Raw genomic sequence first — 20419 nt, 5'->3', positions numbered from 1 at the left:
AATAATTGTGTATGGAAAATCGAGAAATATACGAATGTGTTGCCCAATACTGTACTTCCGCCTTCTTCGTCATTGTCATCATTATCCCACCGGGTGGCGACCATTTAGGGTAAGTGTTCCCTTAGTTGTGGGTGTTCCTATAGTTGCGGTAGTGCCGTTTTCACTGATTTTATTCCATTAGCCACAGAACCGACACTGCCAATCGACGTGTTGGCTTGTTTATACACGGAATAGTTGAAAAGAGCATCCAAATTGCTTGAAAACTGATGAAAAATCACTAAATTTGCTAAAACTGTTCTTGCTTGTACCAATAGTTGCGGTAAAGTGTTCCTATAGTGGAGGATCCCATAAGAAAACAACGGATACCACAACTATAGGAACACAAATTAAAAAAATACCGCAACTAAAGGAACAGCGTATCAATAGTGGAGGTATTATTTTTCACTGACATGCCGTGGATTACTGCGATGAAATCATTTTTCTCATTAAGTCAATGGTCGTTACTTCCCGTTCCAACATCAATATGTTAATTATTGCAATTTCAGAGAAAACTTACCGTTTTACGGTCCTACTAAGCTGTCACATCACTGATTTATACTGGTAAATCATCAGTAGGCTTCAATAATACCTTGGATACCGTCTTGATGATTGTTGTTTGTTGCTATTTTCCATACCGTTTTCTGTTTCAAGCATACTATGATTGAATTGTTTGCTTCAATGATAGAATGATTTCGATGCCTGCGGTAGAACTTTGACAGCTGCGGTAGAACTCGGCGGCTACCGCAAACCGGAAAATTTTCTTTATAACCGCAATAATTGCGCTTCTTGAATTAAGGTGGTTAAATGAAGTTCAATCGCGCTTAGTACCTCCACTATTGGTACATCTACCCTACGTTCCTTCCGAAACTTACCTCCCAAAATTCCCGGAACCACGGGTTGCGCTTGTTGGTGAATGGACTCAGCCCAAAGTAGTAATCGTCGAACGATTTCACGTAGGGGCTGTGGATTCGAATCGAAATCGAACCCAACGCTTGGCGCTCGTAATTTTCCACGACATCTGCCCTATCCGCCCAGCCATCGCTTCCAATCAGCAGGAAGCGGTCGGTCATGTTGAGGTTTTTCATCGCTTTAAGCAAGCCGCGAACGGTCATCCCTTCGCAGAAGCATACCACCACTTTGGCACTGGCATCCTGGACGATGTTCCGCAGGACGTCCAGGAACGATTCGTCTTCGGCGTTGCTCAGAATCTGTCGGTGAAAAGTAAAAAGAGATTTCGTTCATTATTGCATTAAAACCTACATTTTACAAAATCTTTTTTGCCTAACTTGTTTTTTGAATGTTTTTAATATGAGTTCAGACAATTAAAAGGAAAATTATGCATCGGAATGATAATTTACTACGAAATCATGTAATTTGCGTTAACCGTCTCCTTCAGGTATTTTCAATAGTATGTATACATATTCCTGGTCCTGCCTGCCCTAAACATAATAATATTCTGGAATATTGTCTTCAGATCTACAAGCGTGTTACAAATCCAAGCATATTAGGGTGCGGCTTATTTTTCGAAAGTTCTCAAAACCGAAAATTTGTTATTTAAATCACATAAAATAGGAAACCTCGAATTTTGAGCCAAATATATTAAGATTTAGAGGTGGCGCAAGCGATTTGAAGGTGAATATGGTCAAACAAAAATGATTTTTTTTAGTAAAAAGAGGAAATATGTGTAGAAAACTACATTTAACGAAGGCTAGTTCTCATTAATTTAATATTGTACAAACTTTTCATGAATTTAATTTTGAAGAGAATGATACTAAGAGCTTCAAGATTGTTTGAAGGAAAACCATGTTATGAAGACTTCACTGAAGGTCATATTTCATAACTTGAAAATTCAACTTTGAATCGCATGCGCCTCTTCTAAATCTTAATACTATTTTTGGCTCAAAATTTGAGGTTTTACGTTTCATGTGATTTGAATTCAAAAGAGCACACGATTTTTTTTATTTTGAGAACTTTTGAAATATAAGCCGCACCCTAATGCATATGCATAGAAGTACAAGGCAATATTGAAAAGATGTTCTGAGTCTTCCAAGAACTTTCTGGAATATCACGGCGTGTATATGGGGAAGGTTTATCACAAAAAATAGGCATCGCCAAATCTTTCACCAATAGAAAATATAGGATTTTAGCTTTCATTTGTCGTGTTCCCCAAAAAAATCCACCTAGGGATCTTGCACATTTTTTTATTATAAGTTTGTGTTCCTTAGAATATATTATTTTTAAATGTGATCAAATTAAAATACAGTTTTATTCCTTTTTTGCTCGATAAAAGTTTTTATTTGAAATACAAATTTATTAAATAAAGTTATATTAGGTCTAATTTTATAAACGATAAAACTGTCCTATGAGATTTTCAGGATTTAATGAACCATAGGACACTTATTCGAGTTGATGTGCTGGAGGTTTGACAGTTGGACACTTATTCGTACTGGAAAAGCATTTCGATCCGAACAGATAACTGTGTGGCAAATAGAGTTGTTATAGATTGAAATTTAAAAAAAAATAAAGTAATTTGTTTTCGATTCTACTTGTATTATGCTAAGCGTGTACAACGAGCGAAAATGAACGAAAAACAGATTAGGCGAAACGGGCGAAACCAGAACTGTGCGGGAAAGATGCCAGTTTGGTGACAACTTTTGTAGCGAACGCACGGTGTTTGCTATAGTGTGTTTATTTGTTGGTTCGGCTCAAGTTTGGCCGATCAGTTAGGTTTCGGTTACTACAAACTGTTCCTTTACATAGTTAGATTACATGTCCTTTCTTCTTGTTCTTCTGTCTGGCATTACACCTCTGCTAGGATAGAGCCTACTTCTCAGCTTAGAGTTTGTTGAGCACTTAGTTATTATAACTTGAGAGTTCCTTTGCCAATCAATCATTAATCTATTTGTATATTGTGTGTAACAACCAATCAAGTTTTTGATAGAACGGTCTATGAATGCGATCGTCATGTTCCTTTTTTGCTGAAATTACTTATCTGCGTTGAAAGTCATATATCTCTCAGCGATCGCATTCATAGACCGCGTGATAGAACTCGCATATGCCTCAGTAAGTTCCTAAACAATAGTATTAATAAAAAAGCTTACGCAAAAACGACTATCTGTATTGTTTCATTACGATGATCAAAAAATAGAACCGATCAGCACTACAACAGCCTGCGGAAGGAAGCCGAAAGGAATTAAACAAAGTATGATTCAACGCCCTACCTCTCAAGACTTAGCTAAAAACTTTTAAAAATCTTCAATAAATATAACATTGAGATACCCGGTAATATGTCTACCTAACGGTATTCATTATTCTACCTTTTGATTCTGGTACCATTTACTTGATCGTACTTACGTGATTTCGGGGCTATACATACTGGCTGCCGAAAGTGCATAGAGGATAGACTTCTCGGACTGGGGACTGATTAACTTATTATTTTATTCTTTATTTGTAGATATAAAACCCGGAACAAATTACATTTTGAGGACCTTCAGGCATAGCACATTTTTGGTAAAATTCAAGTGTTCTAGAAAGTTGAAGTCATAATTAATATGCTTCAACTAATAGGGTCCTAAAACCATGTCCCAATTTTAGTGCCAAACGCTTAGGTTTAGGCCATAAACACAAGTTTACTCAATTTTTTAAGGTTTTTTGTTTGTTTAAGTCCAAAAACATTTTTTAAGTTTTCTTTACATTTTGTTACACCCCTTCGCTTAAACTCCAATTTTTGGGTGTATTTTGTTTTCCGTGTCCCTTCAGAAATGTAAGATAGGAACAACCCCAGTGTTAAAATTATAAGCCCTGTGGCAATTTTGTCGAAAAAGTGAATGTCAAACATGATCACAAGTGTCAAGGTTCATATTTGGAACTATTTTTGAAATTGAATTTTAAAAAGGTTATAGCCGTTATTTGAGCTAGAAAAATTGCTAAAGTAGTTGCAAGAACATGCTCTTTCGTATTATTAAATAAAAACATGAATTCATTAAACATTTTAGGACCCAATTGGGGCTCTTACAAGGTTAATGAGTAAAATGCGAATCTTGGGTTGAAAATTGCGGCTCGTTCAGTACATTATGTTGCCTCAATATAAAACATTAGACTATAAACCGGAATTAAAAACTGCTTACTAGTATATAAACCATTTAAACCTGGGGGGTGCGAATTGGATATCAACAAGCAGCCAGGTTGCTGTCAAGCTAAAATTTTCATAAAAATGATCCGAGTATGCCTAAGAGTGTGCAATCATCACTTCGTCACGCTAAAATAGGTTAAACATTTTATGTAACAAACAAAATTGCTAACTGTTGAAGCAACGTTATACATGTTCATGCGTATATTTTTTATCATTTGTGAAATATATTACTAACTAACATTCGGTTAGAATCCATTCGATTCAACCGATTTATTGAACTTATTGTCAACATCATACTGCACCAGGTTTGGGTAAAGTATTTTAAGTGTGAACCTTAAAAACGGTTTCCTGGAAACCTAAGACAAGACGTGTCAGGTAGAAGTACAAAAGCGATACCAATTGACTGTCAAAAAAGACCACTTCTCATTGGTCGTTTTGGCAAAGGCCTACTTTCACACCGTTGAGTTGAATTGCAACAGGGCACTTTGTTGCTAGCCAGGCAGTGTTGCTAGTTCATAAAATGTTAAGTTCTCACCAAAAGTTTGAACATTTTCCATGAAACCTTTTTGTTTCAAATCTAATAATATTCGATGTTACGTTTGCCGCATGTGCTCCTACAATGCTAAAATACATACAAAATTCCTAATTAAGAACAAAATAATGGAAAATGTGTCATTTTTGTCCAAAAATGACATCGGTTTTGTAAATAAACCTGATTCTTAAAAAGCTAGCATCCATTATTGCATTGAATGGATGAAATGTGCAAGAAACTATCAAATTATGAGCCGTGAAATTCGAATTTATTCGCAAGATTTGCTTATAAAGGATTCTGGTAGCACTGGTTTTTGCCTCGTAAAGGTGATCGACTGAAAAACAACGGGGCAATCTTAGTTGAGCTGTCACGTCCTGTCCTAGTGCGAGACAAGCAAACAAACAACGGGTAGCACTGGTGGGAAATATAGTGATCAAATTGATTGATCAAAATATTCGAGACCGCACCCCTTAGATTTAAACCATTAATATTATCGAAGATTGTTCACTCATCACGTCATTATTCAGTTAAGTGAATTTGAAATTTGTTAATATCATTGAAATGATTTGGATGTTTTCGAGATACCATTTCAAAATTTAACAAAAATATAGTGGAAGCATTGGATGCAATAAAAGACCCAATATATTTCCTCTTCAATCAAACGCTAAAACCGTGTGATTGAAAGTTAAATTGTATGTGTCCGATTTGCCCCGCAGAGTGGAGTACTTTTCCTTACAACCAAACTACTAAATCATGCAATTTTTGAGCATCATTTAGATGAGAAGAAGATTGAAAAATCGCAGCAGATTTTTTTTATCAAATTGTTGATTTGGGTAACAAGAGTTCTATTTCGTTTCAATCGTTTTCGACTTTAAATTTATACCGAAATCAGCGCTGAAATATGTAATTGAAGGAAAAGCTACACAAAATTGTTATGAATTATGGCATTTATTCATATTAGTTCATGTTAGAAAAAAAAAACATATAAGTTATGATACAATTTTATTGGACGAGAGTTTTTGTCTTACAAACACATTGATGGACGATTGACAAATTAAAAACTCTCAGTTAATGAATAAATGCCCTAACAACAAAGCTATAAAGCAGGCTTTGTCACAATAGGTGTGTAATGCCAGACAGAAAAACATATAAAAGATGAAAAAAGTCGTTGTGTTCTGAGAAAGAAAAACAGTTATATGCTAGAATTGATATATTTCCATTTAAAGAATAAGTGTCCTATGACTCATTAAATCCTGAAAATCACATAGGACAGTTTTGTCTATTAAAACATGCAACCTCATATATCTTTGATCTTTTAACTTTCATTTGAAATTTAAGCTATCATCGAGCTTGAGTGAAATTAAACTGCCTTTTACCATGATTACATTCGAAAATAATATACTTGAAAGAACTAAAATTTAAAATAAAAAAAACTGTTAGGGATGAAAGCTAAAACCTTATATTTTCGGATGGTGAAAGATTTAGCGATGCCTAATTTTTGTGATAATATTGTTCTACCAGACACGCCGTGATATAGGTCATAAGCAGAGTTGCTTGCTGTCCCTACCAAGGGTTAAAATCTGAGACGAGGTCTTCTTTTTTCTGTGATTGCTGAGTTTTTTTTTATTCCATTTCATGTTTATACCAATCATGCGCCAGCCGTTCAAACCTTCACATGCACCAGTCAGCAAATAATTATTGCGATTGCATCACACCGAATCATAAATAGCTTTTTGAGAGAAATTTCATGTCAGCAAACATAGCAGATATTAGAAATAATCATTCTTGTGTTTAGATTTATCAGCAACTTTGGAAAAAACTGCTCCGCTGACTGAGGTTTTTAATAACAGTTTATTGTGAATACAATACTTTTCACTTTTGCAACCATAAAAACGGCGGGCTGCATTGCATTTGACGTTTCGTGACAGCGGAATCTGGGCTGCATATGACGTTGATATTTTTCCTCTTCGCGAGTCTCTCTCAGGTTAAAATTTGTTGCACTGTGTACTGATTGATATAGAATATGGATATCACTGAAAGGTTTAGTTGGGTCTTAGATTAAGTTAATAACACCGCAACTTATCAGTACGATATTTTTTACAGTATTTCTGTTTGCGTTTGACGTGCAAATCTTGTTGATATGCGTTCCAAGCGTTAACACAAACTAATCAAAGGACACTTAGCAACCGTGATCCATATCACCGCCAACCTAGCAAAGAAAAGCTATCTTTGACTTCGAATTACTTGTGAAAAATCTAACCGAGTTTGATATTCCCGCATTTGATATTTGCATTTCAAACGCACACAGCAATACTATGGATGGATGGCAACTATTTGTTAGTCACCAAAAAACATCAATATTTTAGATAAATACCAAGTGATCACTCATTCTGCACTGATTATGATCTAAAGGGCGGTGTCGCTTCACTGCTGTTGATTGTCAAATAAAATGATATTGATATATCATAGTTCGAGAGTTATATGGATAGTTTTAGACTTTCAGCCATCAGTTGATATGAGTGATATTGTGCAACTCTGGTCATAAGATCCACATAAGTGATAATCGACATATTGGAAGAATATACATATTGATGAACACAATAAAAGTTCTAAGTCATCCTAGACTTCCCGAAAACATAGCATGAGCAAAAGCACAGACCGTTCCTATGCAAAAAAAAAAAAGTTAATCAAATCTGAGTACAGGGCTCATTCTGCACCTCAACATTTTCCAAGGCTAAATCCTTAGTGGTTACTTGGGTATTTGTAGGAAAACCCTCGCGGATAATTATTAGCACGGTTATTAGCGTATATATGAAGATCTTCATGACAGATTTCCCAAAGACCAGGGAAAGCATCTGTTCTGAGAGATCCTGCCCAAGACTGCGCCAGAAAAGTGCAGCCACATAAGTTTGTATGAATTTCATTCTAAGTTTACATGAATATTTTTCAAAACTTATGAATCTTAGCCCGTTTAGTGCATATAACGGAAATGTTTCAAAAAAGATTTTGGAGGAACTTGTGCGCTGGAGTGGTCAGATCTGTTGGTACCGAGTTTATTCCTAATTTATTTACAAGTTCTTCCAAATTCATGAAGATTGAGACGTCACACATTCTACATAAAACAGAAATGTTCGCAGGAAGGCCCTGGCGGATCCTGTGCCTTGAGCTCTGGAGTGACCACATCATTTAATACCAGTAGCGCGGGAAGTGGGTAGGATTGTCAATGATTTGTATACGTATGAGTATACGCATCTTAAACAAACCTTGCTTGTTTTACGCTGTAGAGCATAGTGCTGCTTGCGATAGCCGATGATGTTCTTGACTTCTCAAGTAATAGTGGCCTTCGGCATGAACTGCAAATATGGGGTTAACACTTTTTTGAGGTGTCTCTGAGGAGTACTCCTCCGTGCCGAAACAGGATGAGAGGCTTTTGAAAGGTACGTTAAATGTATATACCTACCTACCTTGATTTCTCAAGGCATTCCTGGATGGTTGATGATGTTGAGCAATTCCTACAGAAACCCCGAAATAAACTTTGTAGAAGTTCTTGGCTGAATGGGTTGATGTTCAGACAGACCGGACTAGACGATATTTGCCTTGTAAAGATAAGCCAAGGACTCCGTAAATTCTAATTTTCTTCCGATGATATTTCGATACAGATGTTTCATCAAACATATAAGTTCCATTATTATAGCAAATAACACAAATATTTTGACATTCCGACCGCTTGGGGTACGTAATCCTAAAGCATGAGCATGAGCATTGATGACCGTACAATTCGTAGTTGCTACTCCGTGTTTGACCAGAATAATCGAAATTGTACAGGGATCAACAGATGTAGCTTGGGAGTAGCATACCATCTTCAATGTACATTTTCGAGGACTCTGAAATTAGTTATGTCAATAACAGCGCCGGCCACGTCCTTACGGTAATCGAGGGAGGGAAGGAATGTTAGTGTGACATCCATTGTTACTAAAGACCGAGTATACCTCTGCATCTTCATGGTTGTCAAGGGAAGGAGTTTTGTTAGTGGGAGGACTTAAAAGCTACATGATCATGATTCACCTTGGTAAGTGATGCGATTCATGTAGCCTCTGTTTAAAAAGCTATTTATCAATGCGTTGACATCTTAAACATCGAACTATTCAAAGGTCTAAATCTCAAAATTTTATAAAACATGAATAAGCGCTTATGTCAACACTTAAAGTGCCCAACCATTCATAGTTTGTTCGACAAATACATCAAAAATACATGTCATGGTACAAATTTGTTACAACAAGCATGAAACGAGCTCACCAGTTGGTAATCCATCCTCGACTAAACAGTCACAATCTCAGCGTCAACACGCCTAAGCAATAGGCCACCCCTTACTCCTCGAAAATGCGAAACGTTACAAGTTCGTCAATGTAAAGTGCTCGTTTTGGTAAGAAAAAAATCAGGTAAAAATCCGAAATCCGTACGTGGACAAAGTGGTCTCCCAACGGCCTCGAAGACATCAGGCGTAGATGACCCCGTGCGCAAAATCGAGCTCGCTGCTCTAGTGTACGCAAAGGCACCAGTAACAAATTGTCCTGCACGCGTTGATAATCACCATAGAAGTTTGTTTTCTTTGGGATGAATCAAATATTACGTAACGCAAAATTTGCTAATTTTAGACCCCCTCCCTCCCCCACGTAACAGCTTTTGTATGAAAAATTCAAAATGTTTGTATGGACCTTGACCAATCCCTTTATAGTTCTGAATTTTATGTCAGCGTGCAGTGTAATGAAAATATCCACAGTATAAAATATTATTTTACTTAAAATTTGATGCTGATTATCAATTTGTTACCCTGTACTCATGCTGCGCTCACTAGAGCAGCGAGCTTGATTTGGCGGACGGGGGTCATCTACACCTAATACCTTTAGGGCCATTAGGGGATCACCCAGCGTCCACGTACGGATCTCAAATTTTCATCTGACCCCCTCTCACCAAAACGAGCACTCCACAACGACAAACCCACAACACACCGCATCCTCGAAAAATAAGGGAAAGAGACACATAATCACTGAAATACGACAGTTTGGGCTTTCACAAAGCACTCCGCTTGGGGTACGTATTCCTAAAATCATTGAAAAACATTTGGTTTAGTCTGTCTGAACACCGACAAATTGTTGTAAACATTTCTGTAAGATATTCCTTCATTGATGCTTAAAAAAGGATTAGATTTTATTTCTGTAATTCATAAAATATAATATATTTTGGGGGATTCCTGAAATAATGCTTATCGAAAACACTTGAAATACTTGCAGATTTTTTGAAGCTTTCATTAATTTTACAATTATTCCGGAAGTTTCTAGCTGATATCCAGATTGACTAGCGATTCACGGCAGCCCAGAATTTATTTTTCTTCCAGTAAGCTCACTTAAGCAAAGAAAAAACTGACAGATTCACAGCGTTTTGATATTTAAATAGGGATATTATAGAACGTTTACACTGGCTGTTAAGTTTCGAAGTTTGTTCTAGTTTTTGTCACACCTGTCTAAGTGATCTGGTCCGAAAAGGATATAAATTTTGATCAAATGTGAAATCGCCAAAGAAGTTGATCTAATCAATGATCTTGAAGCTTCGTCAGCTTTGTTGTAATGATTGGCATGAAAACAGTCGCTTTCAACTTGTTGCCTAGGATTTAATAATTTTTTTTCTACTCACGAGAAAGATTCATATAATTATTGTTGAATTCAATGGTCATTTTTCTTCCTGGAATAAAAAGCTCAAGGATCCACGCACGTAATTAGTCCCATTTGAAAGATTATTATTTATTATTGATGCAATACATGCTCATCGTATTAAGTGTTGCTAAACTCACCGAATCCTCCCGGGCAATGCAAACTCCGTATCTCTCCGCCAGTTCCCGAAATGCTTGAATTCCAGATTGACCGTAGTTTTCTGATCGAATAATTCATGACAAAGTAAATATTTTCAATTTTGTATACCCATCAACATCTCAAGCACTCACCGTCAGTATTGATGGCAGACACATAGGTCCAGTTGAACTGCCGCACCACATCGACCATCACCTGGGCCTGGTAGTAGTCCGAAGGGACCACTCGCATGAAGGTGCTGTAGCGTGCCTTATCGGAGAGATCTTTCGAAGTGGTTGAGTAACCGATTTGCGGAATCGAAAACAGCTGCAGCAAATTTTGCACCTGAAGTGCCACAGAGCTGGACCCGGGCCCGATAACTCCTATCAACGTATGGCGAAACTTGCTCGGTGGCTTGGTGGGACCGTTGTTGAACTCGAAAGATACGTTCTGATGCAGTGCCTTGCGAAGGATTTGAGAAATTAGTTAAAATCAATCACAATGTTCCCCATACCCACCACACATGTGTCCGGTTTGACAAAGCTGGACATGCCAGCCGTGGAACCGTTTTCCAGATGAAATTTTCTAGGGGAAGCTATGTTGCTACTGCCGGATGGGGGTGATATGGAGTCCCGAATCAGCTCGATACTCTGCTGTAAAGCAACAGGTGCGTACCAACAGGAATCTCTGATTTCCACGCCGAGGGTGATGTTGGGAAGCAGATTTGGGTTCTGGTTGATTTCGTCAATCGTCTTGAACGTGACTTCCGCCCGTTGTATGCCGTAGTGTTCCCGGACCTGATGAAGAGAGACAAGTCAGATATATGCATAGATTAGTTTCGGAGATTGATACGAAAGTCACGTTACTTATTGGATTTTCCGCGCCTCATCTCGCATACCCCTAATTTGCCAAAGTGATATTCAAACTGAAGTTAGATTTCTTTGCCAATTTAATTGTACATTTATAAGGTTTAATCACCGTATGACATTATTGTTATGAAAATTTATTGGCTTTTTTCGGTGAATGCAATACCTATACTCCCTTTCACGAGTAACGAAAGTAATGAAATGACAAGATGGATATAATCGCAAGCGAGCGACGAGAGAAATGAACAGAAGTTGAAGATTTTTTAACAGTGAATGTGTGAACAACACAATTAAGTTATTTCTGGAAATCTTTGAAGGAATCTCTGGAAAAATCAGTGGAAGAACGGAATGGAGCACTATTGGAACTGGTCTAAAAATACGCTGCGATAAAAAGTTCACCCTATAGGATACTCCAAAGAAATTTTTGAAGAAATCCTGAAGAAATTCTTGGAGGAATACATGGAAAAATCATTTCTGAAAGGATTTGGAGGAATTCCTGTTGCTATTTGTAGAAAAATCTCAAAAAGGATTTCTGAAGAAATCCCTGGAAGCATTACTCGAGAAAGCCCTGAGGAATTTTAGAAGAAATTTCTGCAGGAATTCCTGAAGGAATCTTTCGAGGTATGCCTGAGATATATCATATGGCAGGTATGATGATACTTTATGCCCAGGGATTTCAAGGAAATTTCCATTACTAAAAGATCCTGGACCGACAGAGAAACGAACCCAGAAACCTTCAGCATGGCTCAGCTTTGTAGCCGCGGACTCTAACCACTCGACAAAAGAAGGCCCATCTTGATATGTGGGCCAGTTTACGATGTTTTATTCTCTAACAAACATCTGCTCACACAACGGCTATTGACATCGCAAATATGAGGCCCACGATTCACAACAGATTCCCTGTCAATGGTTTGGGCTCCCTTCAAATCTCGTATAAATTCACCGTTATCTTCCGCACCCTTCGGAAACCAATGAAATCGTTACGCGCAAAAAGGAAAATTCTGTTCTGCTTTACGAGCAAAGGGTTTCCGGCTGCGGCACATATTTGCGTAAAGTGGTTTTCCGTTTTCCTCAACATCAAAGCTCGTTTCTAGTTATTTTCCCAAGGTATGCATAGATTGGTGTACATTTTTTAGCTGTTTTCAGAAAAAGGGAGCCTCAGGTGGATAGAAACATCATGTGTGCCGAATAATGGTAAAATAATGAATGTCGTGCAAACGTAATTTAATAATTGATGGTGAAAAGAAGAGAAATTACAATTTTTATCCATCATGGAACAAAAGCCTGCGTTCAGTGCCAACACTTTCCATTCGATGTCCATGTGCTAAAGCTAAAGAAAGACCTACCGTCTAGACACATCTATCATTTAAGACATGCTTTTCGTATGAATGGAAATCTTGGAGACGCACGGTCATCCATCGAATACCCAAAACATACCCAACCAGTTAGTTGTGGTGGTAGGGTTTTCCGTTTAGTGGAAGTTCTTACAGAACCGTTCAATATTAATCAACCGTTTTAACGATTATTCAACAAGTTAGCTATCTATACTGTAGTTGATCTTTATTGTCGCTTACGGCCTCTACGTTCGGAGAAGCAACGGCAAAACAAGTTCCTCTTAACTGAATAACTACCTATTCAATTTGCACCTTCTCGGCGAGGGTAAGTCTTCTATTATTTCCGCCACATCCTTCCGACACAGCGATGCCCGAACAGAAAGAGATGTCAAAAGAATAATATGTCATGGTATTGAAATCAATCACTAACAAACTATAGTATGTTCTCCATAAGGTGGTTATAAGAGGCAAAATACCAGAAATCACCTTCTTCCCATCCATATAGAAATCAATACCATAAAGTTATATGAACATCAACTTAAAAAACAATCTCCTAATTCTAGAGTCCAACAAGTTATTGAGTAGGTATTGAATAACAAATTAATAGTCAAACATGTAAGAGTTATTAATTAATAAATTTGTTCTTTTGGTTCGATACAACTTAATACAACTCAATATTGGCTCATATGTTTCAGCAATACAGAGCCGCTTATCACGACTCTCTGAAATGAGATGTTTTTTTTTCTTAAATATGTTTAGGACTGTTCTTTTTATAAAGTGGACACTTTGTTTTTGCTATATCATTTTCATTTATTGATAAAGTCGTAATCAGTATCCTGTGTATCGTTCAACTATTATTCCACAATGTTATAAAAATATAAAATTTAAAAAAATGTTTTTGGTTGAATAACTACATAGTTTTTCCAATAACTCCTAAGAAAAACTGTTCGTCAAAGTTAAGCATTATTTTTCGCTTAACAAAAATCCTCATTTTTATGAACATATTGTAAATGTAAAAATAAATATTTACATTTCGGTTAAAATGTTTTCATTTATCAGAAAAAGCTTTTAACCCCTCTACCGGCAGCTTCTTTTATTACCACAACATTCAAATTCAAATCGTTATAACTTTTTTGTTATTCAATATTTTTGCACCATTTTTTCACAAGCTCTCAAAAAACTCTTCTTGTTTAAGGATCTGTGTCGATATTGATTATTGGTCATCTGGTTTTGAAGATATTCCAAAATTCCTTGGGGGACCGACCCGTAACTAGAACCCCCCGTTAATTTCTCAGGCTACAGAATTTTCATGGTATTCGGATATTCACTCTTCGGAACAATACATAAATGAGAGTATGTTGTGAAAAAATGAAGCAATTAGGTGCAGCCGTCTTTGAGTAATGACCGTTTAGGTTTCTGGAACCACGCTGGTCAAATAAAGATCTTAAAAACTTCAAAAAACATCATATCGTAATTTTCAGATATCTCCAAGAATACTGAACCGATTTGTATGATTTTTTTAGAGAAGCTCCTTATTACCTAGCATTATATAGCCCACAATTTATTTTTTTGGATAAATTGATCAAAAACAAAATGGCCGCCAAAGGCATTTTATATGGAAAATGTCGGTCCCCCAAGGAATATCGGAATATCTTTAAAACCAGATCACCCATAATATATCAACACAGATCCTTAAATTAGAAGAGTTGTTTAAGAACTTGTGAAAAAATGGTGCAAAAATATTGAAAAACAAAAAAGTTATAGCGATTTGAATATTGATTTTGCGGTAAAAAATGAAGCTGCCGGTAGAGGGGTTAATGTGCATGGTGTCCGGCTTTCGTAGCGTCTGGTAATTCGATGCAAAACAGTACGACAATTCTCCTCGATCCTTTCGGGGATTGAAGGGAATATATTTTGTGGGAATGGGGAATAAGAGGCACAGATTTGATTCCTAAGGACTTATCCACTGGGAAACTGAGTTCACTCAGTCCGAGAATTTGCGGGCCAGACTTTGCTGGGGAGCATAAAGAAGCGTGCCCCACTCATGTATCAAAATTTTCGATTCGAGTTAATTTAATTCACCGTTATATAAGACAAATGAAAACATAGAATGGCATAAAAATGCAAGCTATCATTTTACATTCAAAGTCAAAATGAAGCAGTTGGGAACTGTAATGGACGCGGCCAGGATAAAGTCTTGATCTGGATTAGAAGATGCTTCAAATTATTTAGTCATAACTCTGCGTGGTTCGCGTGGAAATGTCTTTTAGTGGACGACCACCTTTTGGTATTTGAATATGCCCCTGTCGTTGATTATTCTTCATTAATCTAGAATAGATAATATTTTAAAATAATAGAACATAAAGTAACATTATTATTTTCATATCCCGGTAACAATGCATATTTTTGACTTTTCATGCCTATAAAACAAATTTTCTACACTCAAAGCTCACTTTAATTCAGCCATAAAAAATATAGCGTGTGCAAGAAACGTCAATGAGCCTGTGCATGCTATAAAACGTTTGACTTTCACTGTGCGCTCTGTTTTCAAGTTGCCCGTGAGATAGAGCGAGACAGCACCAACACACGGCGCACAGAAAAAGTCATGAGAACAAAATAATTTATGGCACGTACAGAGGCTCATGAGGGGTGATTCAAAAATTATGGCATGGGCCCATTCACAAATTTCATAACGCTGAAGGGGGTGGGTGGGTGTCCTCAAGATGTTACAGTTCATACAAAATTTGAAAAATATTCACACAAAATGCGTTACGAGGGGGTGGGTGGGTGTAAATAATGACCATTTTTAGCGTTATGAAATTTGTGAATGAACGCTAGCGTAAAAAGCTGGTTATAGTATATTCGTTCTCCAGGTTAACTGATCATCATGTTGTTGAACAAGCATGCACTGATAACGACGAGAAGTTTCTTATCCTTGCTATTCTGGAATCTACTCATATTAATATTAGCAAGATCGAAAGCAGGGTTGCCACATTTAAATCTGTATATTGTACTTCAATTATCTGTATTTCTGTATCCTAGAACAAAATATCTGTATATTAAATCTGTATGCATCAAAATTAAGAAAGAAGTTAACATTATGCAAGAAATTCATTAAAATACCAACCATTTGTAACTACATTGCGGAATCGACACATCAAAGCTAAAATTTTAAGGTTTTCAAAAATACAAATTTTCATTTTTCTCAAAAATGTGTATAATTTTGGCCAAATTCTGCATACAGAATCTGTATATCTGTATATTCCCACAAAATCTGTAATCTGTACACGGAGAAATATGTTTACCTATTTTTTGAGTTTACTCTACCCAAAATTAAGTATATCGATTATAGTTTCAACCCAAAATCTCTCGGTTTTCTCTTTCTCCCACACGAATGTTGTCAAAAAAAGAGAGAGCTGCATCTACCCAATGGGGGTACTTTGGCCCAATAAGCCAAATTTGGGTAAATGCAACTTTTCTTACGTTTGGGTCGAAAGAACTCAATTTTGCGTTAAATCAACCCAAAAATGAGTATGTTTTTCTAATGGAGTTAAAGGCAAACTACCAAGTGGGGACCTTGGAAATTTAGCCAAAATTGAGTTATTGGGCTCAACTACGGAATTGCGTTGAAACAACCCAAAATTGAGTTGAATTCCGTCTCCGTATACAGATACAGATCGAAAACGCAACAATCACCGATCGAGAGTTGACTTTGGTCAGAGAAGCCCTTCGTAGTGGAATTTGGGCTGAGATTGAGATTAAACCATTTGAACCGTTTTAAAATAAACTTGGATTTTTTGGAGAGCTAGTTGTGAGTGAGAGTAAAATGGTAATTTCGACAAGTTTGCGTAAAAAACACTACTACAACTCGGACACGAAGAACACCAAGGAGAATCAGGTGGCCTGGAATGCATAGGGATATTCAAAAACCAGAACCGATGCGCTACAGACCGTTACCATCAGAAGCTTGGACAGACGTGATCATCGACTTTCTGAATCCATTACCGAATGGTGAATACTTATTGGTAATTATTGACTATTTCAGCCGCTACAAAGAGGTTGATATAATGCGACTCATAACAGCTAAAGATACTGCTGACCAACTTCGGTGAATTTTCCAACGATTAGGATTTCCTTGTACTATTACACTCGACAATGCAAGCCATTTTTGAGTTCTGATATTGGATATTTCCTTCAACTTTACCGTTTTATACTAGTCTCAACAAAATGGGGAAGCAGAGAGGCACAATCATTGCTGCCCTTAAGAGAGGCTAGAAACGAGACTTAGAAGAATACCATATGATGTGCTAATCTACCCCATATTCGGTAACCGGAAGAACTCCAACCAAACTGTTGATGCGTCGAACGATAAGACCCCAGATACCATCGTAGAAAGACATTGAGACTGCACTACTTAGCGAGGAGTTTAGGGACAAAGATTGCGCTTCCAAGTACAGAGCATGTGAAAGGGAGAATGCTACTAAGAAGGCTACAGAATTAGAAATTAATCCCTCTACCAGCAGCTTCATTTTTTATCGCTAAAATAATATTTGAATCGCTATAATTTTTTTGTTTCTCGATATTTTTGCACCATTATTTCACAAGATCTCAAAAAACTCTTCTAGTTTAAGAATCCGTGTCGATATTAATCATTGGTAATCCAGTTTTGAGGATATTCCGATGATCCTTGGGAGACCGAAATTCTCTATATAAAATGTCTTTGATGACCATTTTGATTTTGGTCCATTTATCAAAAAAATAAAATGTGTACTATACAATGCCAAATAATAAGGAGCTACTCTGAAAAAATCATACAAATCGGTTCTGTATTCTTGGTGAAATCTGAAAATTACGATATGAGTTTTTTCAGAGTTTTCAAGATCTTTATTTGTTCAGTGTGGTACCAGAAATATAAATGCTCGTTACACAAAGACGGCCGCACCAAATTGCTTCATTTTTTCACAACATACTCGCATTAATGGTATCATTCCAAGGAGTGAATATCTGAATACGATAAAAATTTTGTAGCCTGAGAAATTACCGTGAGTTATGGGTAACGCGTCGGTCCCCAAGGAATTTTGAAAAATCTCCGGATCCAGATTCTAAAGCTTAAAGTGTTCTTTGAACTTGTGAAAAAATGATGCAAAAATATCAAGAAACTAAAAAGTTATCGCGATTTGAATATTTTGTTGATGGTAAAAAACAAAGCTGCCGGTAGAGGGGTTAAGGATTAAGGAGATAAGGTTCTAATGAAAAATTTGATTCCTGAGAACGAGGTGTCTACATCCTACAGTCCAACGCAATTCGAGATGGTAAAGCAGCCAGAGTAACCATTCAAAATGTAGAAGCTAGCGGATCATTCAAGGGAACCAACTCTACCAACCGAAAATGATTCTCTTCCACAGGATGAGGATCGCGGCCAAAACACGCCTGCTGCCGTCCGGCTAGTCTGGAAGATTATGTGGTTAACGATGACCCTTCGGAGCTTTGAAAAAGGGGTATTCATTAATGTCATAACAACATAAAAGACAACCTTGACCAGCGTTATTGATTCTGGAAGCTAACTTCAAACTTGATTAATAAAGTAGTTAAAAGAGTATTATTAATGATGAATTAAAATTATCATTGCTTTTGATTGTGACTGCAAGCCAAAATCCAAAAATTAGTTCACAAAATACCAGTCATTATCGCTAAAAGAGTAAAGTTCAATACAAATAACTATTGCAAATAATCCGAAACCAGATCTCAACAAAGTCTAATCTATCATTTGACATGGGCGAATGTTCGAGATAAGGCCTATGAAGAATGTCGCCCCATCGTTGATGTTATAAAAGTTTTCATGACAAAGACATTAAACTCGATAACTGCATTATAAAATTTAGAGGTTTGCTTCTCTAGTAAGAATAATGTAACAGTTAAAAAGAGCAAACAAATATCTTAACAGATTAAATAATACAATTAATAAATAACAATTTTGTTTAGTTTTCATTAAAAAAACCATAAAACATTTTCGCAATTTTATACTGTATTCGTTACATAAATCAGTACTTAGGAGCCGAAGAATGCAAATCAACGAAGTTTGTAATAATAATATTAAGACGGCAATTTTTGATAAGTGGGCTTCTTGGCCTTGTGGTTAGTATTACCAAGCATTTAGCCGCATCTAGTCAAGGAGTGTGGGTTCGATTCCCGCTTCAGTCCGGAAAACTTTTCGTCAGAAATGTATTTCGACTGTACCTCTGGGTGTGGCATGCTAGTCCGTTGTCTAGCGTGGTGCGTCCTTCAAAGGGTAAATCGTCCACTGGAGGCATTAACGTCTTTTTTAAATTATGGTATCTGGCCGCATAGAAGAAACAACAATGTTTTTAAGAAGTTGAATGTTCATAAATGTAATTAAGCTTTATATTACCGACCTCCGACAAGGCATTTTCAAATAGTTGCCATTTCGTCAATTTCCATCCGATTTTTTTGAAACCACCGTCAGTTTACTTTAAAAAGGTTTCAGTTATTTGTCATAAATAAACAATGCTGAATTCGGAACCATGTTGGAGATATTCCGGGTTGTACTGGGGTCACGTGGGTGCTGAATTTGGGACATAATGATCGATTGTCATCATTTCAACATAATTTTTAAATTGGAACGTTCCGGAACATCGTAGCCGGTCCCGCCAGGGCCAGTTTGGGGACATTTCCTTTTCTTGTCCAAAACATACCGTGCGACGTCTCAATCTTCATGAGAAGGAAACTAACAAGGAATCCATTAGAACTTTGTTTCGAACATAATCAGAAATTCAACAAGAATCCTAAAAAGGTTTTGGCTACAATGTTACCAAGAATCTGTTGTGAACTTCGAAGAATTTTTGATTTTCATCAAAAAAAAATCTACTAATTATTCAGCGTTTCCAATCAATAAAACTTAAAAGGAATTCGCTATGGATCTCCACATGAATACAGCCTTATGATTAATGATATCCCTTTGGCTTACTCCTTTGGCATATTTACAGGCAATAATTGTTTTAACATTTTGAAAAAGAGAACAACCTATTGCCCATTTAAAGAAAAGTAAATTCGACCAAACGTCGATTCCGTCAATCGTACCACTTAGAGTAAAGTGAGGCAAAAGTTCGAGTGGGGCAAGAGTTTCTTTTTAAGATTTCTAGCTCAATTCAAAACAAAACTTATAAATGTCATGGTGGTTCGAATGCTATTCAAATAAGAGACTTTCACTACAAATATCATGAAAATCCATTGAGATTTGGAAAAGTTATGGCTAATTGTTGTTTTTCGACCTAAATATTGTAATATTTGGTCAAACTTTCGATGCATGGAACCAAATGAAGCTAACATGTTTTTCAATATTTTATGTAAGAGCGTTTCTAGGCCTATCATAAGGATGCTTTGACGTGTATTAGTTTTTGCATAAATGCTTGGAAACAATTTTTGACCAAGTTTTTTATTTTTGGCAAAAGTTCGAATCTGCGGGGCAAAAGTTCGACCCATGTATAAACTCATGGAAAAATTTTCAAATTGCCTAAAATCCATATATTATCTTCAAATTTAGCAAAATTTGCCTGATCGTGCGAAAAATGACACAAAAATTTTACATTTCCGCTTAGTTTTGCGAAAAACTGCTATTTTTGAGTGTATTACAATTAACCCTGTTTTGGGCATTT

At 36.6% G+C, this 20419-nt stretch overlaps 1 protein-coding gene across 1 annotated transcript in view; it reads right to left on the bottom strand.

The window, feature by feature from the left end:
• LOC23687488 (metabotropic glutamate receptor 1) overlaps nt 1-20419 on the bottom strand; it is an 85952-nt gene that overhangs the window by 53286 nt on the left and 12247 nt on the right. Inside the window, exons 2-5 of the mRNA XM_021841098.1 lie at nt 11065-11343; nt 10702-11008; nt 10552-10631; nt 912-1247 (exon numbers count right to left, since the gene is read on the bottom strand). Coding sequence (XP_021696790.1) covers nt 912-1247; nt 10552-10631; nt 10702-11008; nt 11065-11343 — 1002 coding nt within the window. The remainder of the gene's footprint in view (nt 1-911; nt 1248-10551; nt 10632-10701; nt 11009-11064; nt 11344-20419) is intronic.

Source organism: Aedes aegypti, chromosome 1 (assembly GCF_002204515.2).
Source record: "Aedes aegypti strain LVP_AGWG chromosome 1, AaegL5.0 Primary Assembly, whole genome shotgun sequence".
NCBI classification, from domain to species: Eukaryota; Metazoa; Arthropoda; class Insecta; order Diptera; family Culicidae; genus Aedes; species Aedes aegypti.
Note: the sequence above shows the minus strand (reverse complement) of the source record. Positions and strands in the feature narration are given on the sequence as shown.